Source organism: Puma concolor, chromosome A1 (assembly GCF_028749965.1).
Source record: "Puma concolor isolate L17-30 chromosome A1, mPumCon1.1.hap2, whole genome shotgun sequence".
NCBI lineage: Eukaryota > Metazoa > Chordata > Mammalia > Carnivora > Felidae > Puma > Puma concolor.
The window spans coordinates 128,102,608-128,124,206 of NC_141667.1; the positions used below are offsets into that span (position 1 = coordinate 128,102,608).

Here is a 21,599-nt window from a genome sequence, read left to right on the forward strand (position 1 = left end):
GGGGGGGCACATGTGCCCCCAGGGCACAGCTAGAGAGGCGCCTGGGCCCATGCAACCAGTCCCAACTAGTCTCGGAGCGCCTCTGCCACCGCCCGGGCTTCCCCCAGAGGCAGTGTGCCCTGCCTGCGCTACCCAGCAGCCAGTGGGGCTCCGCGCCCACCCGGCCTCACCGGGAGGGAGGATATCGAGGAGAACGAAAGCAGGTGTCCACGTCCAGCCGCGCCCTGCCTCTGAGTCGGTCTGCTGTCCACAAGTCTGTTTTGCGCGTGTCTCTGTTCACAGGTCTGTAACCGTTTCTTTGCCCGTCAGTCTTTCTGTGACCCTGTTTTTCCTCCCTCCCTCTCTCAGTGTGTCCCTCTGGCCGTAAGTGATGTGAGGCCGGGCCGGGGCAGTCGCAGCGTGTCCCCTCTCGCCCTCATTGGTTGGCAGCCGCTCCCCGGGGGCAGCCGCTGTCAGTCCCGCCCCCCCTCCCGTCCCCCACCCGGGACCTGAGCGCGCTCAGAGCCGCCTCGGAGCGCAGTCTCCTGCTGAAGACAGGAGCGAAGCAGCCAAAGCGAGTGGGGACAGACTCGCCGTACACCGGGCATCTGAACAGGGACTCGCGGCTGCAGGACCGCTTGCTCCGAGACGCAGCAGCCGCGGCGGCGCCGGAGGACTCCCCGCCACCCGCCCTCGGTGCACCTGGCGTCCCGGCGCCGAGCAGGCACCCGAGCTGTGGCCGCACTCCCCGGGCGCCTCCCGCCGCCGCTGCAGCCTGGGGGAGCCCAGAGCCCGGAGCTCAGCAGAGCTGGGGACCGGAGCCGAGAGCGCGGCTGCAAAACCGCAAGCCGGGTGATTGGGCACCGCGGGTGGCGACGGCAGGACACAGGGAGAGCCCGAGGGTCGCGCACTTGGGGCCGCCCGGCTGCGACCCGCAGGGACGGCAGCTGAGCGCGGAGGCGAGGGAGCGGCGCGGCCCCGGCTGACCCGAAGGCACCGGCTCCCGGTCAGGTGCACGCAGCAGGGCGGGAGGGGCGCGCCATGGAGGCGCCCGGAGGCGCTGGTCCGCGCGACACCAAGTGAGGCGGCCCGGCCGGGGTCGGCGGCCTCGCGGGTCATGTACGGCGACGTGTTCAACGCCACGGCCGGCCCGGAGGCGGCTGGAGGCGGCGCGCTGGCCCTGGCGGCCACGGTCAAGGCAGAGGGCGCTTTGCCGCTGGAGCTGGCCACGGCGCGCGGCATGCGGGACGGCGCGGCCACAAAGCCCGACCTGCCCACCTACCTGCTGCTCTTCTTCTTGCTGTTGCTGTCTGTGGCGCTCGTCGTCCTCTTCATAGGCTGCCAGCTGCGCCACTCGGCCTTCGCCGCGCTGCCCCACGACCGTTCGCTGCGCGACGCCCGCGCGCCCTGGAAGTCGCGGCCGGTGTAGCTGCGGGGTGAGCCAGAGCCGGCCGGCGCAGTGTCCCGGTCTCACCCCCGGCCGCCGGTAGGAGCGGGGCAGGGCGAGCCCGACGCCGGGGGTCGCTGGCCCCTGGGCACGCCGCGCCCTGATCCAAAGACCCTTTACGACCTCGAGCGGCAAGGCGGGCGTAAAGGGAGTCGGAGGCTTCGCGGGCTGCGTAGGGTCCCGATCCCAGCAGCCGCGGGCTTCCAAGGTTCTGATCCCCTGGAGGAGTCTCTTCCCCCTCCCCGGACAGCGGGTCTAGCCGGGGTGCCTTCCTGGAAGACGGCGCGCCAGCCCAGACGCAGGAGCCTTCCCCACCGCCTGCTGACTCCCTTACTTTGCACAACGGAGGGGCAGGCATGGCTCGGCGAGAGCGTAACTAGCCAGGGGGGCTGCCTAATCCAGACTCCCTGGCCGGGTGGCTGTCTTCCCGCGGCTGCTACCGCCTCTTCCACCCCTCGCCACCGAGGACCCCAGTCCCCCGAGAATCCGAGAGTGAACCCAGCCGGACTTGCAAATGATGGCCTTTGGGGGCTGCGTCCCCTCGGGGAAGTGAGAGGATGCTGACTTTAAGTAGGTCTCGCTCAGGTCCAAGGGTTCAGTTTTCTTTGTGGGCACGGGAGGGGAAGCTAGTCTAGAGGCACAGGGTCGCACCTGCAGCACCCTGTGGTCGGAGATCTGCGTCCCGCATCTCTAGGGACCACATTTGTACAATAAAACCTCACCGAATTGGACCCAGTGCTGAGTATGTTCTGGTCATTGGTCGCGCCACTTTGGAAAGGGGGTTAAGGGCAGAGCTAGCGGGCAACACTCAAGCTCAATCTGCCTCCTACTTCGCCATGAGCCAGATCAGTTTTAATGATACTTTCTCCTCTCTAGCTTTTACTCAGCGTCAATCAGGTAGTTGTTCTGCGAAGTGTTTTCTCAGAGCCCCTCTCAAAAAAAAAAAAAAAAAGGAATTGCTGCCTTATCTGCAGAAAAAATTCCCTGTAAAGGCTCCATGGAGACCTTCTCCACAGGGCAGTTGCTTCCACCTGGCCCTCTCTTTTGCTCTCAGAGCCTTTTGGACCTGAACCCTTCTAAGAGCCAGTTGTAGACCAGCACCATGTGGTGATGGAAGGGCCTGAGGGTCCAGCAACGAGATCAGCTGCTCACGGCTTCTTCCCACAGTAGGCAGGGGCCAGCGCTGGAGAACATGGGGTTGGGGGGGGGGGGGGCGGTGCAAGGAGCAGTGGATGAATAGAGCCAGCTGTGAGGAGCTGATTAGAAAGACCCTGAGAGGGAATAGAAAGATTTGTGATAACCTTGGCCATTTTCAAAGTTAACCTAATTCTAGGGAGTCTACTTTATGGGGGTTTAAAATAGTTTCAGGAGGTACCTGGCTCAGTAGGGGCACTAGAGCTTAGAGAATGTTTCACTAAAAATAGATTTGGTAGGTTATCTGATTCAGTAGGGCTAAACCATTGGGGGGGGGGGTCACTCGGGTTTTGAGAACCTGAAGAACGCTAGGATGTTGCATCAGGCAAAATGCAGACAGGCACACAATTCCGCACACCGTTTGTGACTGATGTCTAAGGACCCAAGCTGGGGGGGGATGAGGGGGTAGGGGAGATTTGCGAGGGCCAGAGTCCTAGGCCAGTGAGTGCCAAGATTCCCTCCTGGCCCCTATCCAGGAAGCAGGACACACGAGCTGTAGACAGGGTCTCACCTGGATTAACCACGTCTTGGAATGCTAACCCCAACCACCCCCTGATGGTGCTAATTCTGTGAAAACCTCACAGAACATTTTAGTGAGGTCTTTGGAAATGTAGCCAAACCTCTCCAGCCTACAGTAATGGTAACCCGGCTAATCTGCATGACCCTTGGTTGCAGAGAAGATTAAATGGAATAAATGTAAGGAAATATGAGGGCCCCTGACTGGCATCCTGAAGTGGTGCCCAGCTGATAAGAGGAACCCCTTTTTTAGCTGTGATGTGGGGGACTGGGAGGGGGAGGAGACTGTAAAGAGACAGAGTACTCCTTCTCCACATCTCCCAATGGGTACATCTAAAGGCAATATGCAAAGTAGTCAGAGCACAAGCTCTGGAGTCTGAGCGGCTTGAAATCCCAGCTCCTCTGTTCGCTGGCCCTGGGACTCCACGCACATCATTTAATCTATTTCGGCCTGTTTCCTCATGTGTGAAATGGGTGCTCTTTCACCTAGCTCTGCAGGGTTGAAAATGAAATGTGCTAACAAACGTGAACACACCAGCTAGCATCCAGACGTTAGCTCGTCCTCTGAGCCTCAGGCTTGAGGCGGCAGTGCCGAAAGATGAAGCTGAACCCAAAACAGGATGTGCTCTCACTAGGGCTCACTGTCTACTGTGACCACACCAGTGCAAAGGCTGGTCCCTGCAAGGGAAAATAGGAGTGGATGACTGGCTTAGAGGCTGCCTAAGCTTCCCGGGCCAGCATCGGCTGCAGCCAGAGAGATCCCACGAGGCGCTTGGGATCCCTTGATACAATACAGGCCCAAGGCCTCCAGAGGTTAAAGCTGAGAAGTGCTAACGAAGACGGAGACAGCTGGCAAAGTATCTCTGTCTGCTGCCTTGCACTGGTTTCACCACCTAAATCAATGGCCTGGCCACTTCAACTACACAGGCACTTTTTTTTTTTTAATGTTTATTTATTTTTGAGAGAGAGAGAGAGAGAGAGAGAGAGCGCGCACAATTAGGGGAGGGGCAGAGAGACAGGGAGACTCAGAACCTGAGACAGGCTCCAGGCTCTGAGCTGTCAGCAGAGGCCCACGCGGGGCTCAAACCCACAGATTGAGCCCCACAGAGTCCACGACCCGAGTCAAAGTCAGGCACTTGATGGACTGAGCCACCCAGGCACCCCTACACAGATACTTTTGAAATAAACTCTTAGGTAACTGGGCCTATGTAGAGATCGAATCTAGAAACCAGGCAGGGTTGGTGAGAGGGACTGGACTGGGGCTCTGCTTTTGCCAGCACTGTGACCCTGAATAATTTCATTCGCTTCTCTAGGCTAGAGATAGACTGGTTGAGCAGTAATGGGCCTAGCCCCACATTCTCCCCTGGAAAGCAGGGATGTGGCTGAGTTCATGTGTGCCCTCTATTGATACGCAAGGTTAAGTGCACTACAATGCGGCAATTGGACATTTAGATGGATAGCAGGGCGGTAAGTCTGTATGCACACATCCTTCTGCCCTTTGCTCTTCCATCAGTCCTGTGAAGTCTTGGAGCCACCTCTGGAGAGCTGGACCTGGCAGGCTAGAAATATGAACGGGACCCATGGCATAGGCATTTGGGCCGCTCTGCCCATAACCAGCCACTGGGAGCAGACAAGAGGGCTGAGCACAGGTTTCTGATGGGGGCTTAGGGGGCGGTAGGGTGGAAATTAGGGAAGGTGCCTGCAGATGCCAGGGACCAGGGAGAAGCAGCATAGGGCAGTGACTAAGAGCTTTAGCCCTGGCATTAGGTAACCTGACCGTGGCCATCCATGCTACGCCTGGATCGTGTTTCTGGATTTCCGGGAGCCTCGCTTTCCTCACCTGTAAGATGGAGATAATAACAGGACCTGCCGCACAGGATTTTCAACATCGCGTGAGACATCCCGAGGTCATGTTTGACATGCAGGAAGTGCTCTGAAGGCGAGCTGTTCTGATCATTAACCAGGATGACCATTTCAGAAGTGTTCGCAGCAGCACTAACAGCAACTGCTCTTCCTCGGTGACTTGAAGTTCTTCAAATGGGACATGCTATTGCCAGCTGGTAAAGGAGCCTGCCCCTTTCCGGCAGGTGTGCCCAGAGCCGGAAGGCGGCTGTCCCTGGTCTTTTCTCTCTCTGCACATTCTCACTAAACTAGCTCCTCCACTCTGATGGCTTCAGGTACTTTTCAAATGACTCGCTCCAGACCTGTCCCTGAGCCCCTTCGATTATCTTCATTTGGACAGCTCACAGGGAACCTCAAGCTCTGAGACTCGTCATCTTTCTATAAACATTAGATCTTCCTTCAGTCTTCTCCATCTCAGTAAATTGCACCAGCACCTGGCTGCCCAAAGCGAAAGCCACACTGGTCCTTCTTGACCCCAAACTCTTCATCTTCCCACATGCAGTCTACCACCTTCCACAAACCAGCCCACTCCATCTATCCCCTCCATCTCCACCATCGCCACCCAAATTTGAAGCCCAACGTTCATTTTTTTCCTCTCTCTCCGATCAGAGCAACATCTGAGCCCAATGTCTGCCTCGGGCCCCAGCTTATACTCCAGTGGCTTCTCTTTGCCCTCAGGATTTGCCACAAAGCCCTAATCCTGGCCTACAAGACGCAGCACCATCTGCCCGTCCCCCCACCCCCCCTGCCCAACCACTGCAGCCTCATTTCCTCATACTCTTTTGTACTTTTAACCCCTAGGGTCTCCCTGCCTGAGCTATTTGTCTCCCCTCCCTCATCTGGCAAACGCCTTCTTATCCTCCAGGAGTAACTTAAACATCTCTCCTTCAAATGGACTTGCCTGAGTTCTCAGAGAAGATCAGTTCCCTTCATTCATAGGCCCCAGTCAGCTCCCTTATCAGTCAGCTCCCTTATCATAGCTAGTAAATAACTCTGTAATTCGGAGCCTAATGCCTCTCTCCCTGCTACCAACTAAGTTGTATGAGGTCAGGGACAACATCCACCGTGTTCACTGCTGCCTTCCCAATGCCTAGCATAGTGTTAAACACAAAACCGACGATGAGTCTTTGTTGAATGAATTACAGTGGAAAGACAGAGCTAGCAGGTAAATTTGCCTGTGGGCTCTTCACCTGAACCCTTTGCCTTTCATTTTCAGCCTTAAACTAAACTTGTACGAGATACAATATTGAGTTGAACTCTCCTTATTGATTGGCCCTTCAAGTGGCCAGTTTCCTGGAGGTGGTAATCCACAAAATTGTGAGCAACTGACATCTCCTGTCTCCATCTATGTAACACCACAGTTATTACTGGGTCTCCCGCAGAGACTAAAGAACATGCAATTTAAGTTTGTACCCTTAGCTATTTCTACTTGAATCACTCCTTTGCCTGCAGGGAAGTGGAGAGCTACTTTGTAGGATCATTCATGCTTTCTGGATTGTCTTGACTAAGAATCAATTAAATCGCTGCTTCACACATTGAGTTCCTCACCTCTTCGTGAACTTTATCAAAGATTTCCTTCTCAATGAGACCGTCCCCGGATCCTTGATCTGAAACCTGAGCTACCTTGCCCAACCCTAGATGTTTCAAAGCTCCCTTTCCTCCATTTTCTCCTTAGAACTTCCCACTGCTCTATATATTTCATTGTTCTTGTTTTATGTCTCCATCGACCAGAATGAAGATCCTTGAAGGAAAGAACTTTGGTTTTATTCAGTTTACCCTACACCTGACATCTAATGTTACTCAAATGAATGAGCAAACCACCTGGTGAAATGCTCAAAGCCAGAACAAAAATAGAGACATTAAAAAAAAAAAAAATAGGAGCAGTCTTTTTCGTAAAGTCTCCTTCATTCTTTGTTTCTGCTTCTTCTCCACCTTCCAAACTGATCCGATAACCCTAACCAGATAGGGGTCAAAAACACTCAACTATGTTATAGCTTTGCCTCCCATGCGACAGCGGACTCTCTTGCCACAGCTCTACCGCACTGCCTGGCGTAAAGCTCGACTTATAGTAAGCACTCGGGGAGGATCTGGTGAGAGTAAGTGAATGAGCAAGCAGTATGTACCGTCTGAACTGTCATAACAAAGGACAATCCCCACCCCTAAGTTTTTCACGTAACTTTCCAGGAGAACAATTGTGTCATCCTCACCCCTTGGCTTCCATGTCCATCTCAAGGTGGCTTCTCTAGCTCCTGCCACCATATCTGCATCCTAGCCATTGGGAACGGGAAAGGGCCAAGGAGAACATTCCCCTTGGGAGCACGGCACTGAATGGCACCCATTTCTGCACCTATCCTTAGTCACGTGACCATCAGCTAGCTGAAAGGGAGGCTGGGAAGTGTGGTTTGCAGTTGGACACAGTGCTCCATAATTGAGGATGGGGAGGATGGGTATTGGTTAACTTCCGGCAGTTTATTAAACAGACAATAAAAGGAAAATACCTTTGTTTTCGTATGAAGATCTTTGCAGTCTGCAGATCTTTACGTATACCATTTATACGTAACTAGCTGGTTTGTATTCACCATCTTCCCCCTCACTGCTCTACTTTGGCTGAAGCCAACTCTGTAAAATTTAAAGAATTTCATGTGAAGAAAATGCAATTGGGGAATGTTTATCATTAATCTTACTAACGGATGCTGGGACAGCCCTTTGAACTCCTCTGTGCTTTTTTACCGCCTACAATCCCACATACACCCTTCAGCAAAATTAATCTTGTATTCGGAAGTACAAATATGGTCACTATGCGCTGTCTCTCAAAGGTGTTACTTGTGGTACCCGACCCAAATGCAGTTAAAGGCCTGTCCCTCATGCACAACAACTGGGGGTGCTATTATGAGATCTAAACGAGGGTGCTAAAATCAAGCTACAGGGTTTGTAACACTGCCACCCTCACAAGCCACGAAACATAAAAGCACTTCTTGGTTATTTCTCTGGTCAAACACATCAAGTAAACTGTGCCCTTCGACTTTCTGTGGGAAATACTAAGTGCCAACAGGGTAAAGCTCCAATAACAGCGTTAGTTTTATAGTTTCTCTAACCAACGATTCCGGGAACCTGATAACTTTGGGGCAAAGATCTCAAAGTTCAAGGAGAAAGAAGAGATACTGGTCTTAAAATTTCTGAGTCTCCAATGAGGCCTGCAAATAAGAGATCTGATATTTAGGGGCGCCTGGGTGGCTCGGTTAATAGTTTGACTTAAGCTCAGGTCATGATCTCCCAGTTTTTGAGTCTGAGCCCCCATGAGGCTCTCTGCTGTCAGCACAGAGCCCATTTCAGATCCTCTGTCCCCTTCTCTCTGCCCCTCCCCCACTTGGGCGTTCTCTCTCCCCACCCTCAAAAATAAATAAAACACTTAAAAATGTTTCATTACAATTAAAATACTTAGTGCTGAGCTATAAACCATTCAACTGAGATCACATTACATAATTGAAAACATGAATTCTACTATGAGAAATCATAGCTTACTCTGTATTCTCATTCATTCCACAAATACTGGAGGCTTAGAATTTGTCAAGAACTGCCCTAACAGTGGGGACACAGGCCTGGCCTCAGACAGCTTCTATTTCCATGAGATGAGACAGTCTCTAAACAGGGTAAAGAGATAAAATCGGCAGTATGTTAGATGGTGACAAATGCAATGAATGAAAAACTTGTTCTTTCTCCCAAACTCCCAAGGTCTTATCTTCCTTCTTTCTGACAGGCTGTTTCGAATCCCAACTGGCCTGGTCAGCTCAGCAATCTCATTAAAATACCTGGATAGCTAGGCTTGATGTTGCACGTTTTGCAAAAAGTCTGCCATTCAACAAAAGAAGACAGTTAAGAGAGGACAATATTCTCTCGGGCGTATCAACTCCAAGAAACACTCTCGAACCAACTTCTGAGAATTCTTTCAAAAAAGGAAGTACAGCTCTGTTCACAATCAGCTCAATTTTTGCCAAAGAAAGGAGAAGACGAAATGGAGGGCGTCTACCCCAACAGGTTAGAAGGGTACACGTGCTACAACACGTATATGTGTACCAATTAGCTACTGGTTTGTGGTTTTTTTAGTTTATCCTTTTCTGTACTGTTAAAACCCTCGGCATGGGGCACAGACAAAAATAGTATTTAAAATGAAGTAACATTTGAGGCGCCTGGGTGGCTCAGTCCGACTTCAGCTCAGGTCATTATCTCACGGTCAGGGAGTTCAAGCCCTGCATTGGATTCCGTGCTGACAGCTCAGAGCCTGGAGCCTGCTTCGGATTCTGTGTCTCCCTCTCTCTCTGCCTCTCCCCCCCCGCTCACACCCTCTCTCTCTCAAAAATAAACATTAAAAATTTTTTAAAAATAAAATGAAATAAAATAAAATAAAATGAAGAAACATTAGGTGAGATTTTTATTGGATAGGGAAAGAGTTAAGAGATAAAAACAAAAGTATGAGGAGCTTTCAAAATAGATCCCCGAATATCCAAAAACTGGCTCAGGAACCACCTCTCACAGAAATTTTACACACATCCAGGTGACACCATACAGATAATGAGCCTTGGCCACCAACCTGCATGCCCCCTCCACCTCCCATCCCACATACCCTAATACGGAGATGGTTACAAAAGCGACCAACAACTCTCCCTTTTGATACCTTCCCTGTAGTCCCACCCTCCTTTCTTTAAACTACAACCACAGAGTGACTTAGATCAAGGGAACACACCACCTTTTAAAAAAAATCAAATCTTTATTAATAATAGGCTTACCAATTCAACAAATATACAGCAGTAGTTAACATGTTAAATTGAGGAACTTTAAACAAAAATGCTTCCTTCTTTGAACCATATATACTCCAGAGCTCTAAGTACTTTCTTATAAGCTTGCCCTAGCCTACTGACAGCCTCCTTATAAATATGTATAAAATCGGAACTGCATCGCAACTGCTGTAAATGTGGAACAGCATCAGCTATTGAGTGTCATATCTGAAAGAAAAATGAAGCAGTTGTCACAGCTGATCCCCTCATCACCTGAACTGTTTGGGCTGCGGCAATTTGAAAACTAATTATCTTAAATCAGAGAGAAGCCAACACCTCTCACTGTTCAGTGAAATAGTATGCCAGAACAAATGCTTTTGAAAATGCTTTAAAAAAATGTTTCCAACACAGCCACTGAAGTCACTACTAAATACCTTATACTTAAAGTAAAAGGGCATAGGGAACTGATTTGCAGAAATGGATTCTTTTGATGAAGGCTTTTCTCCAAAAAGAAAAATAAGAGCTTTTGGATTTATTCTTTTGGGTTGAAATATTTAGTGTGAGTTTTTCTCCTGTTCTAGTGGGGAGCACAAAGATTTACACCATCCTCTTCTAATTAGAATGAGGTTGCACTTCTCCTATATACAACACAGTGGTGGTAAAAGTATGTACTCGGTGGGGCTAATAAAACCTGTGATTAAAAAAAAATTTTTTTAAAGGAGAAAATAATAACAAAGTCACCTGGCAAGGTGGCTAATCAAGGGTTGATCTACTGAAGTCAAGCAGCATCAGAAATAATTCCTGTCAATTAAAGAAGAAATACAAGAGATAATAAGAATGAAAATATGAGTTCTTATGTGCCAGGCACTGCTCTAAGTACTTTATTTGTATTTTCTTTAATCTTTCCCAAAATACTATACAGCAGACTTTCACTTTACAGATCAGGAAACTGAGGTACAGAGTGGTTAATCAACTTGCCTAAAGGCACAAAGCGAACAGACCTATGAGGCCCAGGACTCCCAGGGAGGCAGGCAGAACCCATAGCTACTACTCTACCTCCCAATCATGCAGTCAAGACCGCTCATTTACAGATAGATCTACAGAAGGGAAATTAGCGGTTAAATGAAAATACCCCAGACTCTAGATCTAAATACTTTTTCAAAATCCAACTAAACTACACTAAGCTAAACAAAGAAAAACACATCAACTCTCTTACAAACAGAATGAAGAAACACTACATTCTGAGCCAATCTCCCACCGAGGAAGGAGGCATGGTATATCCATTTCCTATTGTTGGCGCACACAAACAGATAACACAGCCAGTCACAGCGACTGGTCAACTCACCCTTTTTACAAGTCCATTCAGTCAAAGACGTGAGGTCAAAAGAGAGTACCGAAAGAAACCTCCTTCCCCCCCAACACACACACACACACACACACACACACACACACACACACACACAAAAAGACCCAACAGACACATAAGCAGGTTTTGAGATTTATTAAAATAAAGTATTAGCAAACAATATGCAAAAACAAAGTTCTTAAGAGTTATGGCTTTGAAAAAGCACAGTATAGTAAAACCTAATACATTTTTATAAGTATCAAAAAGGTAACAGAATTGAAGCATATTGCTAGAATTTCATTTTCTACCACATAAACAGAAGCAGAACAAGAAGCGGACCTATACTGCAGCCACTGGTTTGGTCTTTATCATCTGCATATGAGTATCTTTTTAAGAGAAGATGGGCAGGTACACACATACATCCAGTTCTCATGATTACAATCCGATCCAATTTTAAAATAAGTGATCCTTAAAATGCAATTTTAACCAAACAGATTAAGAAGACAATAGCTTGCCCAACTATTATCTTCAAGAGTCCCTACATATAAAATACTTCATGAATAAATCAAAGCAACATTATCTCCAATGATATTAGAAAGGAATATCTGACTCTAAAAATGTCTTCTTTATACGGAAAGTAGGATTGTTTGGCCTCACTGTAGTTTTATTATAGTTAATACCAGCTAGTATCAAGAAAGCACTACTTATTAATGGGGGGCAAGAATCTACCTGTACACAAAATTCTGAACTTTTTAATAACAGTATCTTCAAATAAATCCTTAGAGGACAATGGTTTATAATGATTGCTAACAATTTCAAGAATTGAATTATTTGGATGAAAACCATGCACACCTTTTTCACTCTGCCATGAATGACAGAAGAAACCTACTCTATGGCTGGATGTTTTCACCCAAACATCCCATCGTTTGTTTAACAGCAATTGTTACCAGCAAATATTGTATCACACGCTCTTACTTTAAAAAAAAATTGCTATGTAAAATACCTCTCATTGGTTTTTACAAACCATCCAATTTTAGGGTAACACTTCAGTTGTAACACAGTTGTATTTTAGAAGTTAAGTTTCTATTGTGAATAATCCAATAAAACAAAGGCTTGATAAACACTGTTACCTCTCATAATTAGGAAATGCTGAACTATAACCCAGTGAATTCCAAAGAACTGTCCAAGCTTCTGTCCAGCAGGCAAAAGTCTTTATGCAGAAGAAATGCCTTGAATTCTCACTTTCCATACATGCATCTTCTGTGAGAAGAAAACCTCTCCCAAATCCCATCTCTATCAAAGAGGAATATGCTGCTGCTCTGGAGGAAATGGGTCTCAAATAAGAGCCTGCCCCCCAGAAAGCTGCCCTAGTTAGTATCTCAAGAGACCACCCACAAACCAATGTATAGGAAAACTACCTCCCAGAAAAATCACCAAACATGCCTGAAACCACCATGCTAACTACTATCTTAGAAGATCCTTGCTTATCTAGCTGATGGGTATGAAGAGAACACATATTTATATTCCTACCTGAGAGAGTGAACAAGGATTTAAGTAATACAACAAAGAAGGGCTCTGATCCTCTTAAAGGTTAACAGATCCAAAACTGAAGTCATCATCGGAAGCTCAATTATCAAGAGTCTTCCTTCTTCAGTAAGTATAAAAGACATTAACACATTTTAAGTGGGGAAGTGATAACGATTCAAAGGAACACTGAGCAAACAACCATAGGAGAATAAAGAAATGGATCCAAGCTGGCATATCAGATGTTTTCTAGAACAGAAATAGAGTACTTAAACAGGTACCATCAGACTTTCTGGAGGTTCTCTGCTACTGGCAGGAGTTCATATTCTCTACAAATCTTCTCCTTCAACAGAACACTGTGACAGAACTGTTTCCCACAGGTTCCCTGTGAGCCCCAGTTCTCATCTTGACAAGAGATTTCAGATGGGACCACGTCTTGATCATTTTACATCTTAAAAGGATATCTTACTCTCAAATGTTATGAAAAGTATCAAGTAGCTACATCCTCTTTCTATACTATTAGGTATAGCTCACTGAACTACCTAGGAATCTTACTGTGGATTTCAACTAAGAAACCCAGCCAATTCTATTACCATAGGTTCCTTACATAATAATAAAATGTGAAAAATGATTTATATTCTGATGTATATACTTGACATTTTGATTGATGTCTTAATCTCTAAAGAAAAAGTGTTAGCTTCAGAAGATCAGTAACATGCCTAATAGTTTACATTCTAAAATATAAGCCAGGCAATACCAAACAGACCATAATACTTCATTATACAAACACGCTGGTCCAAATGCAACTCTTAAATTGTTTTTCCAAATATCTTTTTCTTGGGTTAATTCATTACTCAGATGAATTTTCATTCTATTTCTCTTTTTGCATTTACCAACCTGGTTGTAATTTTATTATTCCCAGGCTCTACTCTTTTCAGCTTGCAAATATTAATATGAAATGTCTGATTGTTCTAGTGGTGATATTTTCATAAATTTGACCATGAAACATTCCAAAGTCTAAATAAAAATTTTAAAACTGTAATTTTCTGAAATGGTTTCTTTCAGAAGTGTCTTCATTGGTCAGAATTTTAGTTTTTAAAATCTCACTGGCAATTTTTACTTCCCATCCATAGATTTTGGACACACCCGGGAATTACAGAAGCAACTGCATAAAATTTTCAGTTAAAATCCAGGGGTATATAGTTAATGTCTTTTAGTTAAGACCACAGGCTTCTACTCTTCCATGGAACTCTGAACGGTCAATAGCTTCAGTAATGACCTTGATGAGACACAACTCCTTAAGGAAAAGACAGAAAAGACCAATCGCATAAAATCTCAACAACTCTAAAGACCATAACATGAATAAAAACAATTTTTAATTAAATCAATTGAAAACATCAATAAAACAATTCAACAGTTTCCACCAGTTCAAGTCCATGGAAGTTGATTACACGTATCCGTCATTCAACCTGGGTGGTTTCTTCCTACACATTTGTTCCAAAGATTATGCCATAAGCCTGGTAAGTAAAAGAACGACGTAAATAGCTAGGTTCTAACACTAGGCAAATAATTCTCTTTCATGTGGCTGACACAAGTGTGGAAGATTAAGAATGCAGGTCACGTAAAACTTACTTATGTTGAAGGCTCAGGTGACTGTCAGAAAGTATCCTTTGACCCAGCAAAGGACTGTGAGCTGAAACATATATGGCACTTCATCTGACAGAACTAAAGCCATCCACTGGCTGCACTTTGTAAAAGCAATAAATAATGTCACAGAAAAAAGGAACTGTATTCTCCTTTCCTCAAAAAATGCAGAAAGGGCAAAGGAGAGAAAGTCAAACCGAACTAGCACTTTAAATAGAAGACTGACATGGCTCCATATACTTTCAAAAGGCACCAGAAAATAGCTTTCTCTGAGAGGTAAATTAGGTCACTTTTTTTCAAAATACATCTTTGTTCTCATGCCATAACCAAGTGTCCATTTGGCTGCTCTCTAGAAAGAGAGGTTAAAAGTCCTTCCTTCAAGCATGACTGAACAGGTATTTTAGAGTTTTCGTGTCTTTCCTCTCCGAGGACTAGTGTTCTGGGACATTAGCATCCATGGAAGTGCTAATAAATGGGAAAAAACAGAGCATTCGTGGGAACTGAGAGAATAGTCTGCATTCTCTGATACGTGACTACTTCAAAATCAACTATCTCAACAACCACTGCTTACTCGTTTAAGTACCAGACCAGCAGCCCCAACCCAGGGTCAGACCGAAGAGGTTCTTACGGCTACCGCACACAGGTCCTTTCCTTACTAGGGGCAACTGACACCAGTAACAGCAATGGGAGGAGTCTGTGACTTTCCAACACGAGTGACACCCAGAGAGTGGTAGGTAATTAGAAAGGCACCTTACATTGGAGCTACAGAATAACAGTCTTATAAACTAGGTCGAAAATACGAAAAAGGTAGAAAAAGTCTAACTTCCTACAACTGTAATCTATAAACCGCAGTGTTTGTTAATACAAAAGGGGTACCAAGTAAGGATGAGCATCGAAGTCCAAGTCACTTGAGTGTGTTACACAAAAGGTTACACTAAAAACTGTCACCCATCAAAGTGCAAAACAGAAGATTAATGCATGTCAAAGTTAGAGTTCTTGCAACAGTGGCCAAAAGTAGCCAAGCTGAACAAGGCCGCGCATGCACTAGCTATAAAGTAGTACTCGGGACAGACTCGGAGTAAATGACATATACTGGAGATCTGGTGTTTACAATAATTTTTCTTAAAAAAAGGAAATGTTTTACAAAAGATATACTGAATGAAGCCACAACAGACTGACAAACACTTAGCTGTAGTAAATGTACATTTTATGACATCATCTAGAAAACTATCACTTTGCTTTTACTGAACACTACTTGTGAGAGCAGTGCATAGTGTTCCTTCAAATAGAAGAATTTTTTTTTATAGTTTCTTTTCAGCTCCTACCACATGCTTTCAGAAAACAACGAACTACACTTTCTTAACACTGGTAGGACAAAGAAACTGGAAAAAGTACATTTCCTGTAGGGTTAAAAGGAGAAGGGAAGAATTTTCACCACATACTTTCTTTTTCTATTATAATTTTTCATCATGTGACGCATTATATTTTTCCAAGAAACTGAACAAGTAACAGGTTGTTGGGACAATAAGGCAAAATTATGTTCCAGTTTAAGATCAACGCCAAACCTGTGAATTTGGGGTACAATACTTCTACTTTACATTTTTCACAACACTTTTGAGAGTTAATCACATGAACACGAATAACAAACAAATGTAGATTCGTCACAAAATACAAATGTATTGGTCACAATTATGTAGAAAAAAAAAAAGCTGTAATATCTGTTTTCCATGTAAGCTCACAGTATCTGTACTGAAAAGTTTCCCTAAAATTAAAACGAGTCCACGAATAATATAATTGAAAAGACTACTTCTGCACTATGAGACGGAAGATATGGGGTTCAGAGGGGAACCCATCTGAGTAAGGACTTTATCCAGCCACTGAAGAGGCCCATGAAGATGAATCTCAATCCAACACGGGGTGCTGGTAACATCCTGCCGGTGATATTCTGCTCCCCAGCCCTAAGAAAATGAAAAGATATCACAGCAAAGCCCTCTTTAAACTGTAAACCAGTCTAAACCAATTTTAACATACTAACAAAAAGATACTTTAACAATAGAGATCACCAAACCAATCTTAGGATTCACCATGGAATTCAAAGCAACAGAGTTGCAGAACTTTTGGAAAGAGATAGGAGTCCCTTAATAGAAATCCTTGGAACAAGATAGGTTTTAGAATTCTTTTTTTTTTTTAGTTTAGAAAGTTAATACAGTACAATATCTCATAATTAAAACATAAGTATTTCTGCAGTGAGATACATTCTCAATGAGATAAACAAAACTTACAGTCTCATGTACATTCACATCAGATTTTGTTAGGAAAAAGCTTTTAGTTTTTAGGTTTGGGGTTTTTTTTTGTTTTGTTTTTTTTTTTAACTATCAGTTAAGGAAGGCACTGTAGATCTCATCAATGCATGCAAATGTAATTAATGTAGCTGGGATGAAGGAAGCTGGAATATTTTAACCTAAAACTCTAGATAAAGATTAAAATATATTTTTTCACTTTTATTTGCCTGGATTTACCAAATCCTCTGCTTTACTGCTTAAAGTAGTGCTGGCATGGATAAATTAGGCTTAGGGGCGGTGGAGTAGAAATTAAATATACAAAAGTTAGGTTTCTATGGAGAGGGGCATGCCTTCGGGACTGCTGATAAAGTGATGCATAAAACAGACCTATAGCAAAACAGTAAGGAAACACTGGACTATTCTTCTGAATGTCAAAAAAAAAAAAGTCCACATGCAGCATTTCACAGATGCTCTTCTTTGGCTAAATCCGTAAGGACCAAGTGGATCTAGTACAGGATGCTTAAATGTATCAACTAAAACTCTTCCCTAATTTTACTCATGAACCATCATCTTTGGAATGCCAATGAAATCAGGCCAAGAGCAAATGATAAATTTGAAACATTCAACTTTGCAAATCCTTAATAACAGAGGTTAAATACCTGGAAGATAATATTAGTATTCTGAAGAATTTTTTAAGTCACTCCAGTGGGATCTAATAACAACTGAAATTGCAGAGGTTAAGGAACTTGAAAAGCAATTTTAATGTGAAATGCTTTCTAGCAATTTAGTCTTTAATTGAAATTCTTTATAAATTCAGCCCCTATTCATATCAAAATCATTGTCAGTACTATGCATTTTATAATGTCTGGATTATAAAATTACTACTTAGACCTACTGAGTGGTTAAAGCCTTAAATTCAACAACATCATTTAAAAACCTATTAAGTCAAGTCAAAAGTAAATCCCACCTTGCATTTTAAGAATTACTTTTTAGAATCATAACCTATAGAAATATGAACTACATATTTACAGTGACTCAAATTAAGCTACAGCTTACAACCCACTCACCTTGACAAAACTCATTCGAATGGTACACATTTTGGTGAGCTCATACACCGCCTCAAACCCATGGTTGACAGACTGAGCCAGAAGCTGAGCAAACTCTTGATTGTTAAAAATTTTGAGGCTGCAACTGCTGGGAATCTTACAGACAGTGGTAGGATGAAAGCCGTGATGAAAGTTGCAGTTCCTACTCTGTACAAATATGCTGCTGTCACTGAGGCACTCCGCGTACACCTCGCCACCAACGTAGTACAGATGAACACCTTAAAAAGACGAGCATTCCAAGACTCACCTTAATAAATCAGTATAATGAAATCAAAGACGCTGTATGGGGTGCAACCAAGAACACCCACTAATCCACAGCAACCGCGCAAAGTCTGGAGGTAGAAGCTACCACTAGAGGGCCTATGGTGCCGAAGATAAGGAAGAGGTTAATGTCTGCCTGAATTCTACAGTGGTCCTCAAGTAACCAAGACTTAACCCTCAGGCTGGCAGATTATTACGTTTATCAGTTCTTAGGTTGTCTTCTCTTTGCCAACAATCACTTGTTAGCTCTATGAGAGAAAGCGAAGGCAAAAAGACAAAAAAGGCACCTATGATGAGTCCTTTCAAAGGAAAGCTGGCGCTCTTAACTATAATGGAGTCAGTTGGCAGAGTGTTTTGCACTCTTTTTACTAATGGAGGGTACAGCAGCATTCAAAGACCCTAAATCCTCTCTGCTGTCAGCACAGAACCCCCCTGGGATCCTCTGTCCCCCCTCGGGATCCTCTGTCCCCCTTCTCTCTCGGCCCCCCCTTGTTCATTCTCTCCCTTTCAAAATAAATATATAAACTTAAAAAAAAAAAAAAAAAAGAGAGACCCTAAACCACATATGTAATTTCAGTTCACAGGAAGGGGTTCTAAACAGATTTATTTCACTTCCCCTAAAAAGAATGGTTTTTCTATTTAAAAAATATATATGTAAATAATATATAAATGTAATTTCAATATTAAAACTTCAAATTATGTAGTTAAGGTTTAGGTTATTTCCAACTTTTCACTACCCAAACAGTGCTAATAAGACCATCTTTGTAACACATACCCCATACACATGTGAGTCACAGACTTGTATAAGGCTGTGATACGAAAAGCTGTGTTTTGTTTCTGAGCAAATAAAAATGGCACACAGAAGAAGGGATCCTAGAACTGGGTACTAGAAAAAAAGGGAAAACAGATTCCAGAACTAAGAATTCACCAAGTAGACTTCTCTTAAATTACCCTACTGTAGTGCGAAAATCAATGCATAGAAGTGAGGCATTTCACCTACAAAATTGCACCAAGATGGCAAGAGTCAAAAAAGAATGGAAACTTTCTTTTCAACTTATTTTTGGCCATAGTATTTTGCTGAATCTCTTCTACAAGAAATCACTTTACAACGATAATTATGTACATCTTCTCCTAACTTGGACTAAGACTTTCTCAAGTCAAAGAAGCCAAAAACAGCCAGTGGTAAAAACTACACTTCTTAGGAGACAGGTAATACACTCCACCTGGGATAGGTTTCCTTCCTGGCCACTTGATGCATGGGACTCTGCCCTTTCACTGAGGTGTGGAAAGTTCCTTGTTTGTTGTGGCAACTGTCTTGCAGGATGAAATATAAATAAAACCTTGTTACCTGAATTTAAAAGGCAGGAGGAATAGTGGTGAAGCCATGGAAACTTGTATCATTCAAATTGGATTCCCTACCTGTAACCCGGCTCCTCCAACATAAGAGAAATTCTTACAAGGCACTTCAACTCAAAATACTCCACAAATACCTCAATTAATAAATTCTACTCTTCCACCAGCACTCCTATATTTCACAAATATTTGCTGTGTATTTACTATGAGCCAGGCACTGCTGAAAATACTGCTATGAACAATGCGTATTTCTGTAAAGCTTACATTCCAATCAGGAAAATACTCAAAAAATAAACACAGAAATAATATAATTTCAGATCCTAAGTACTAAGAAGTAAAACTAAGCAGGATAAGGAAAAGAGGACTGATTAGGTCTTAATACATTCACCAGCAGAACTGGAGAGCAGCACCCATGCTCTAGGCTCATCTTCTGCGCCAGCACCTTCCATGATACATGGTAAACGGCAAGTACAGCAAAGGACTCATTTCAACTGAACGCAGGGAAATGACAAAATTACCTTTTCCAATATGTCGCCTAGTGTTTTCAATTGTTGAATTACGATTAACGTTTGACAACAGCCCCAAGCAGAATCTACTTTTGTTATTTGAAGGGTCTGTGAATCCATCCACTAACACGCTAGTAGAAGATGCATGAAAAGCCTCCCCAACACGATTGTTTAATTCATAGTAGACAATTGAACACCAATGTTTGGGCTCCTCATAGGCAACAGGCTGAACATCTGTAAACAAACCAGACAAAAATACAAAAAACAGAACATTTAATGAGTGAATTAGAAACCCCAGATTCTTTGTTTCCCTTTAACCAAACCCAAGCACTCTATGAAAAATACTTTCAGATATTCCACTTAAATCTCATTGTTCCTCCCTGACTTTGAGTCTGTATCAAAAAAAAAAAAATGCCTTGAATATGATGATTTGAAAAATTATCAAATACAAATACAAGGATAGGCAACATCACATTTATTTTTTTTTCTTTAAAATTTTTATTACTGATGTATAGTTGACATACAACATCACTTTAGTTCCAGGCATACAATGCAGTGATTAGATAATCCCTATACATTACTCACCGCTCACCACAATACGAGCAGTTACCACCAGTCACCACACAACATTATACAACACATGTGTAAAATCATATGGTATTTGTCTTTGTGACAAATTTGTATTTGTGACTTATGTCACTTAGCAGAGTAGCCAGCCTCTAGATCCATCTATGTTGATGCAAAATGGCAAGATCTCATTTTTATGGCTGAGTAATATTCCACTGTGTATAAATCTCCTTTATCCACTTATGTACCAATGGACACTTAGGTTGCTCCCATATCTTGGCTATTGTAAATAATGCTGCAACAAACACAGAGGTGCAGATATCTTTTCAAATTAGTGTTTTCAAAAAAAAAAATAGTGTTTTCACTTTCTTTGGATAAATAACCAGAAGTGGAATTACTAGAAAATACAGTGTTTCTATTTTTAAATTTTTGAGGAATCTGCGTATTGTTTTCCACAGCACCTGCCCCAATCTACACTCCCACAAATAGTGTACCAGGTTCTCTTTTCTCCACATCCTCGTCAATCCTTATTTCTTGTCTTTTTGATACTAGCTGCTCAGCCTGGCGTGGGGTGGTGTCTCACTGTGATTTGATTTGCATTTCCCTGATGATTAATGACACTGAGCATCTTTTCGTATGTCTGTTGCCATCTTTATGCCTTCTTTGGAAAAATGTCTATTCAGACCCTCTGTCCATACATGCAAAAGACATATCTGGTACAGGACTATTATCCAAAATATACAAAGAACTCTTAAAATCCAACAAGAAAATAAATAACCCAATTAAAAAAAATGGATTAAATACATAAACAGCCACCTCATTCAAAGAAGACAGACACATAACAAATAAGCATATGAAAAGAGGCCCCACAATGTATGCCATCAGTAAATGCAAATTAAAATAGCAGTAAAATACCACTATAGATGGCAGTGACATTATAGGGACATATAGGGACATTAGAATGGCCAAAATCCAAAAGAGGGCCAACACCAAACGCTGGTGAGTATGTGGAGCCGTAAGCATTCTGATTCACTGCTAGTGGGAACGTAAAATGGTACAGCCACTTTGGAAGACAGTTTGGCAGTTTCTTACAAAACTTAACATACTCTTACCATATAACCATATACCAGCAAACACGCTCAGTATTTACCCAAAGGAGCTAAAAATTTATTCCATATAAAAACCTACGCGTAGATGTGTA

The 21,599-nt window shown here is 43.7% G+C and overlaps 2 protein-coding genes across 3 annotated transcripts in view; one reads left to right on the top strand and one right to left on the bottom strand.

Moving 5' to 3' along the window:
• Positions 1-488: 488 nt before the first annotated feature.
• On the top strand, positions 489-2,157 carry SMIM32 (small integral membrane protein 32). Its single transcript, XM_086703484.1, has one exon. The coding sequence runs from the start codon at positions 1,097-1,099 to the stop codon at positions 1,406-1,408; it is 312 nt and encodes a 103-aa protein (XP_086559610.1). The 5' UTR covers positions 489-1,096; the 3' UTR covers positions 1,409-2,157.
• A 9,139-nt stretch (positions 2,158-11,296) lies between these two features.
• SMAD5 (SMAD family member 5) overlaps positions 11,297-21,599 on the bottom strand; it is a 50,194-nt gene continuing 39,891 nt past the window's right edge. For both annotated transcript variants that reach the window (XM_025923558.2, XM_086703500.1), the window contains 3 exons: positions 19,844-20,065; positions 17,673-17,929; positions 11,297-16,281 (listed from right to left, as the gene is read on the bottom strand). In XM_025923558.2, the coding sequence (XP_025779343.1) occupies positions 16,138-16,281; positions 17,673-17,929; positions 19,844-20,065 (623 nt within the window). In that variant the 3' untranslated portion in view covers positions 11,297-16,137. The remainder of the gene's footprint in view (positions 16,282-17,672; positions 17,930-19,843; positions 20,066-21,599) is intronic.

Bases quoted from the DNA above. Each gene is read 5' to 3' on its own strand.
- SMIM32 (XM_086703484.1), top strand. From the start codon at position 1,097: ATGTACGGCGACGTGTTCAACGCCACGGCCGGCCCGGAGGCGGCTGGA.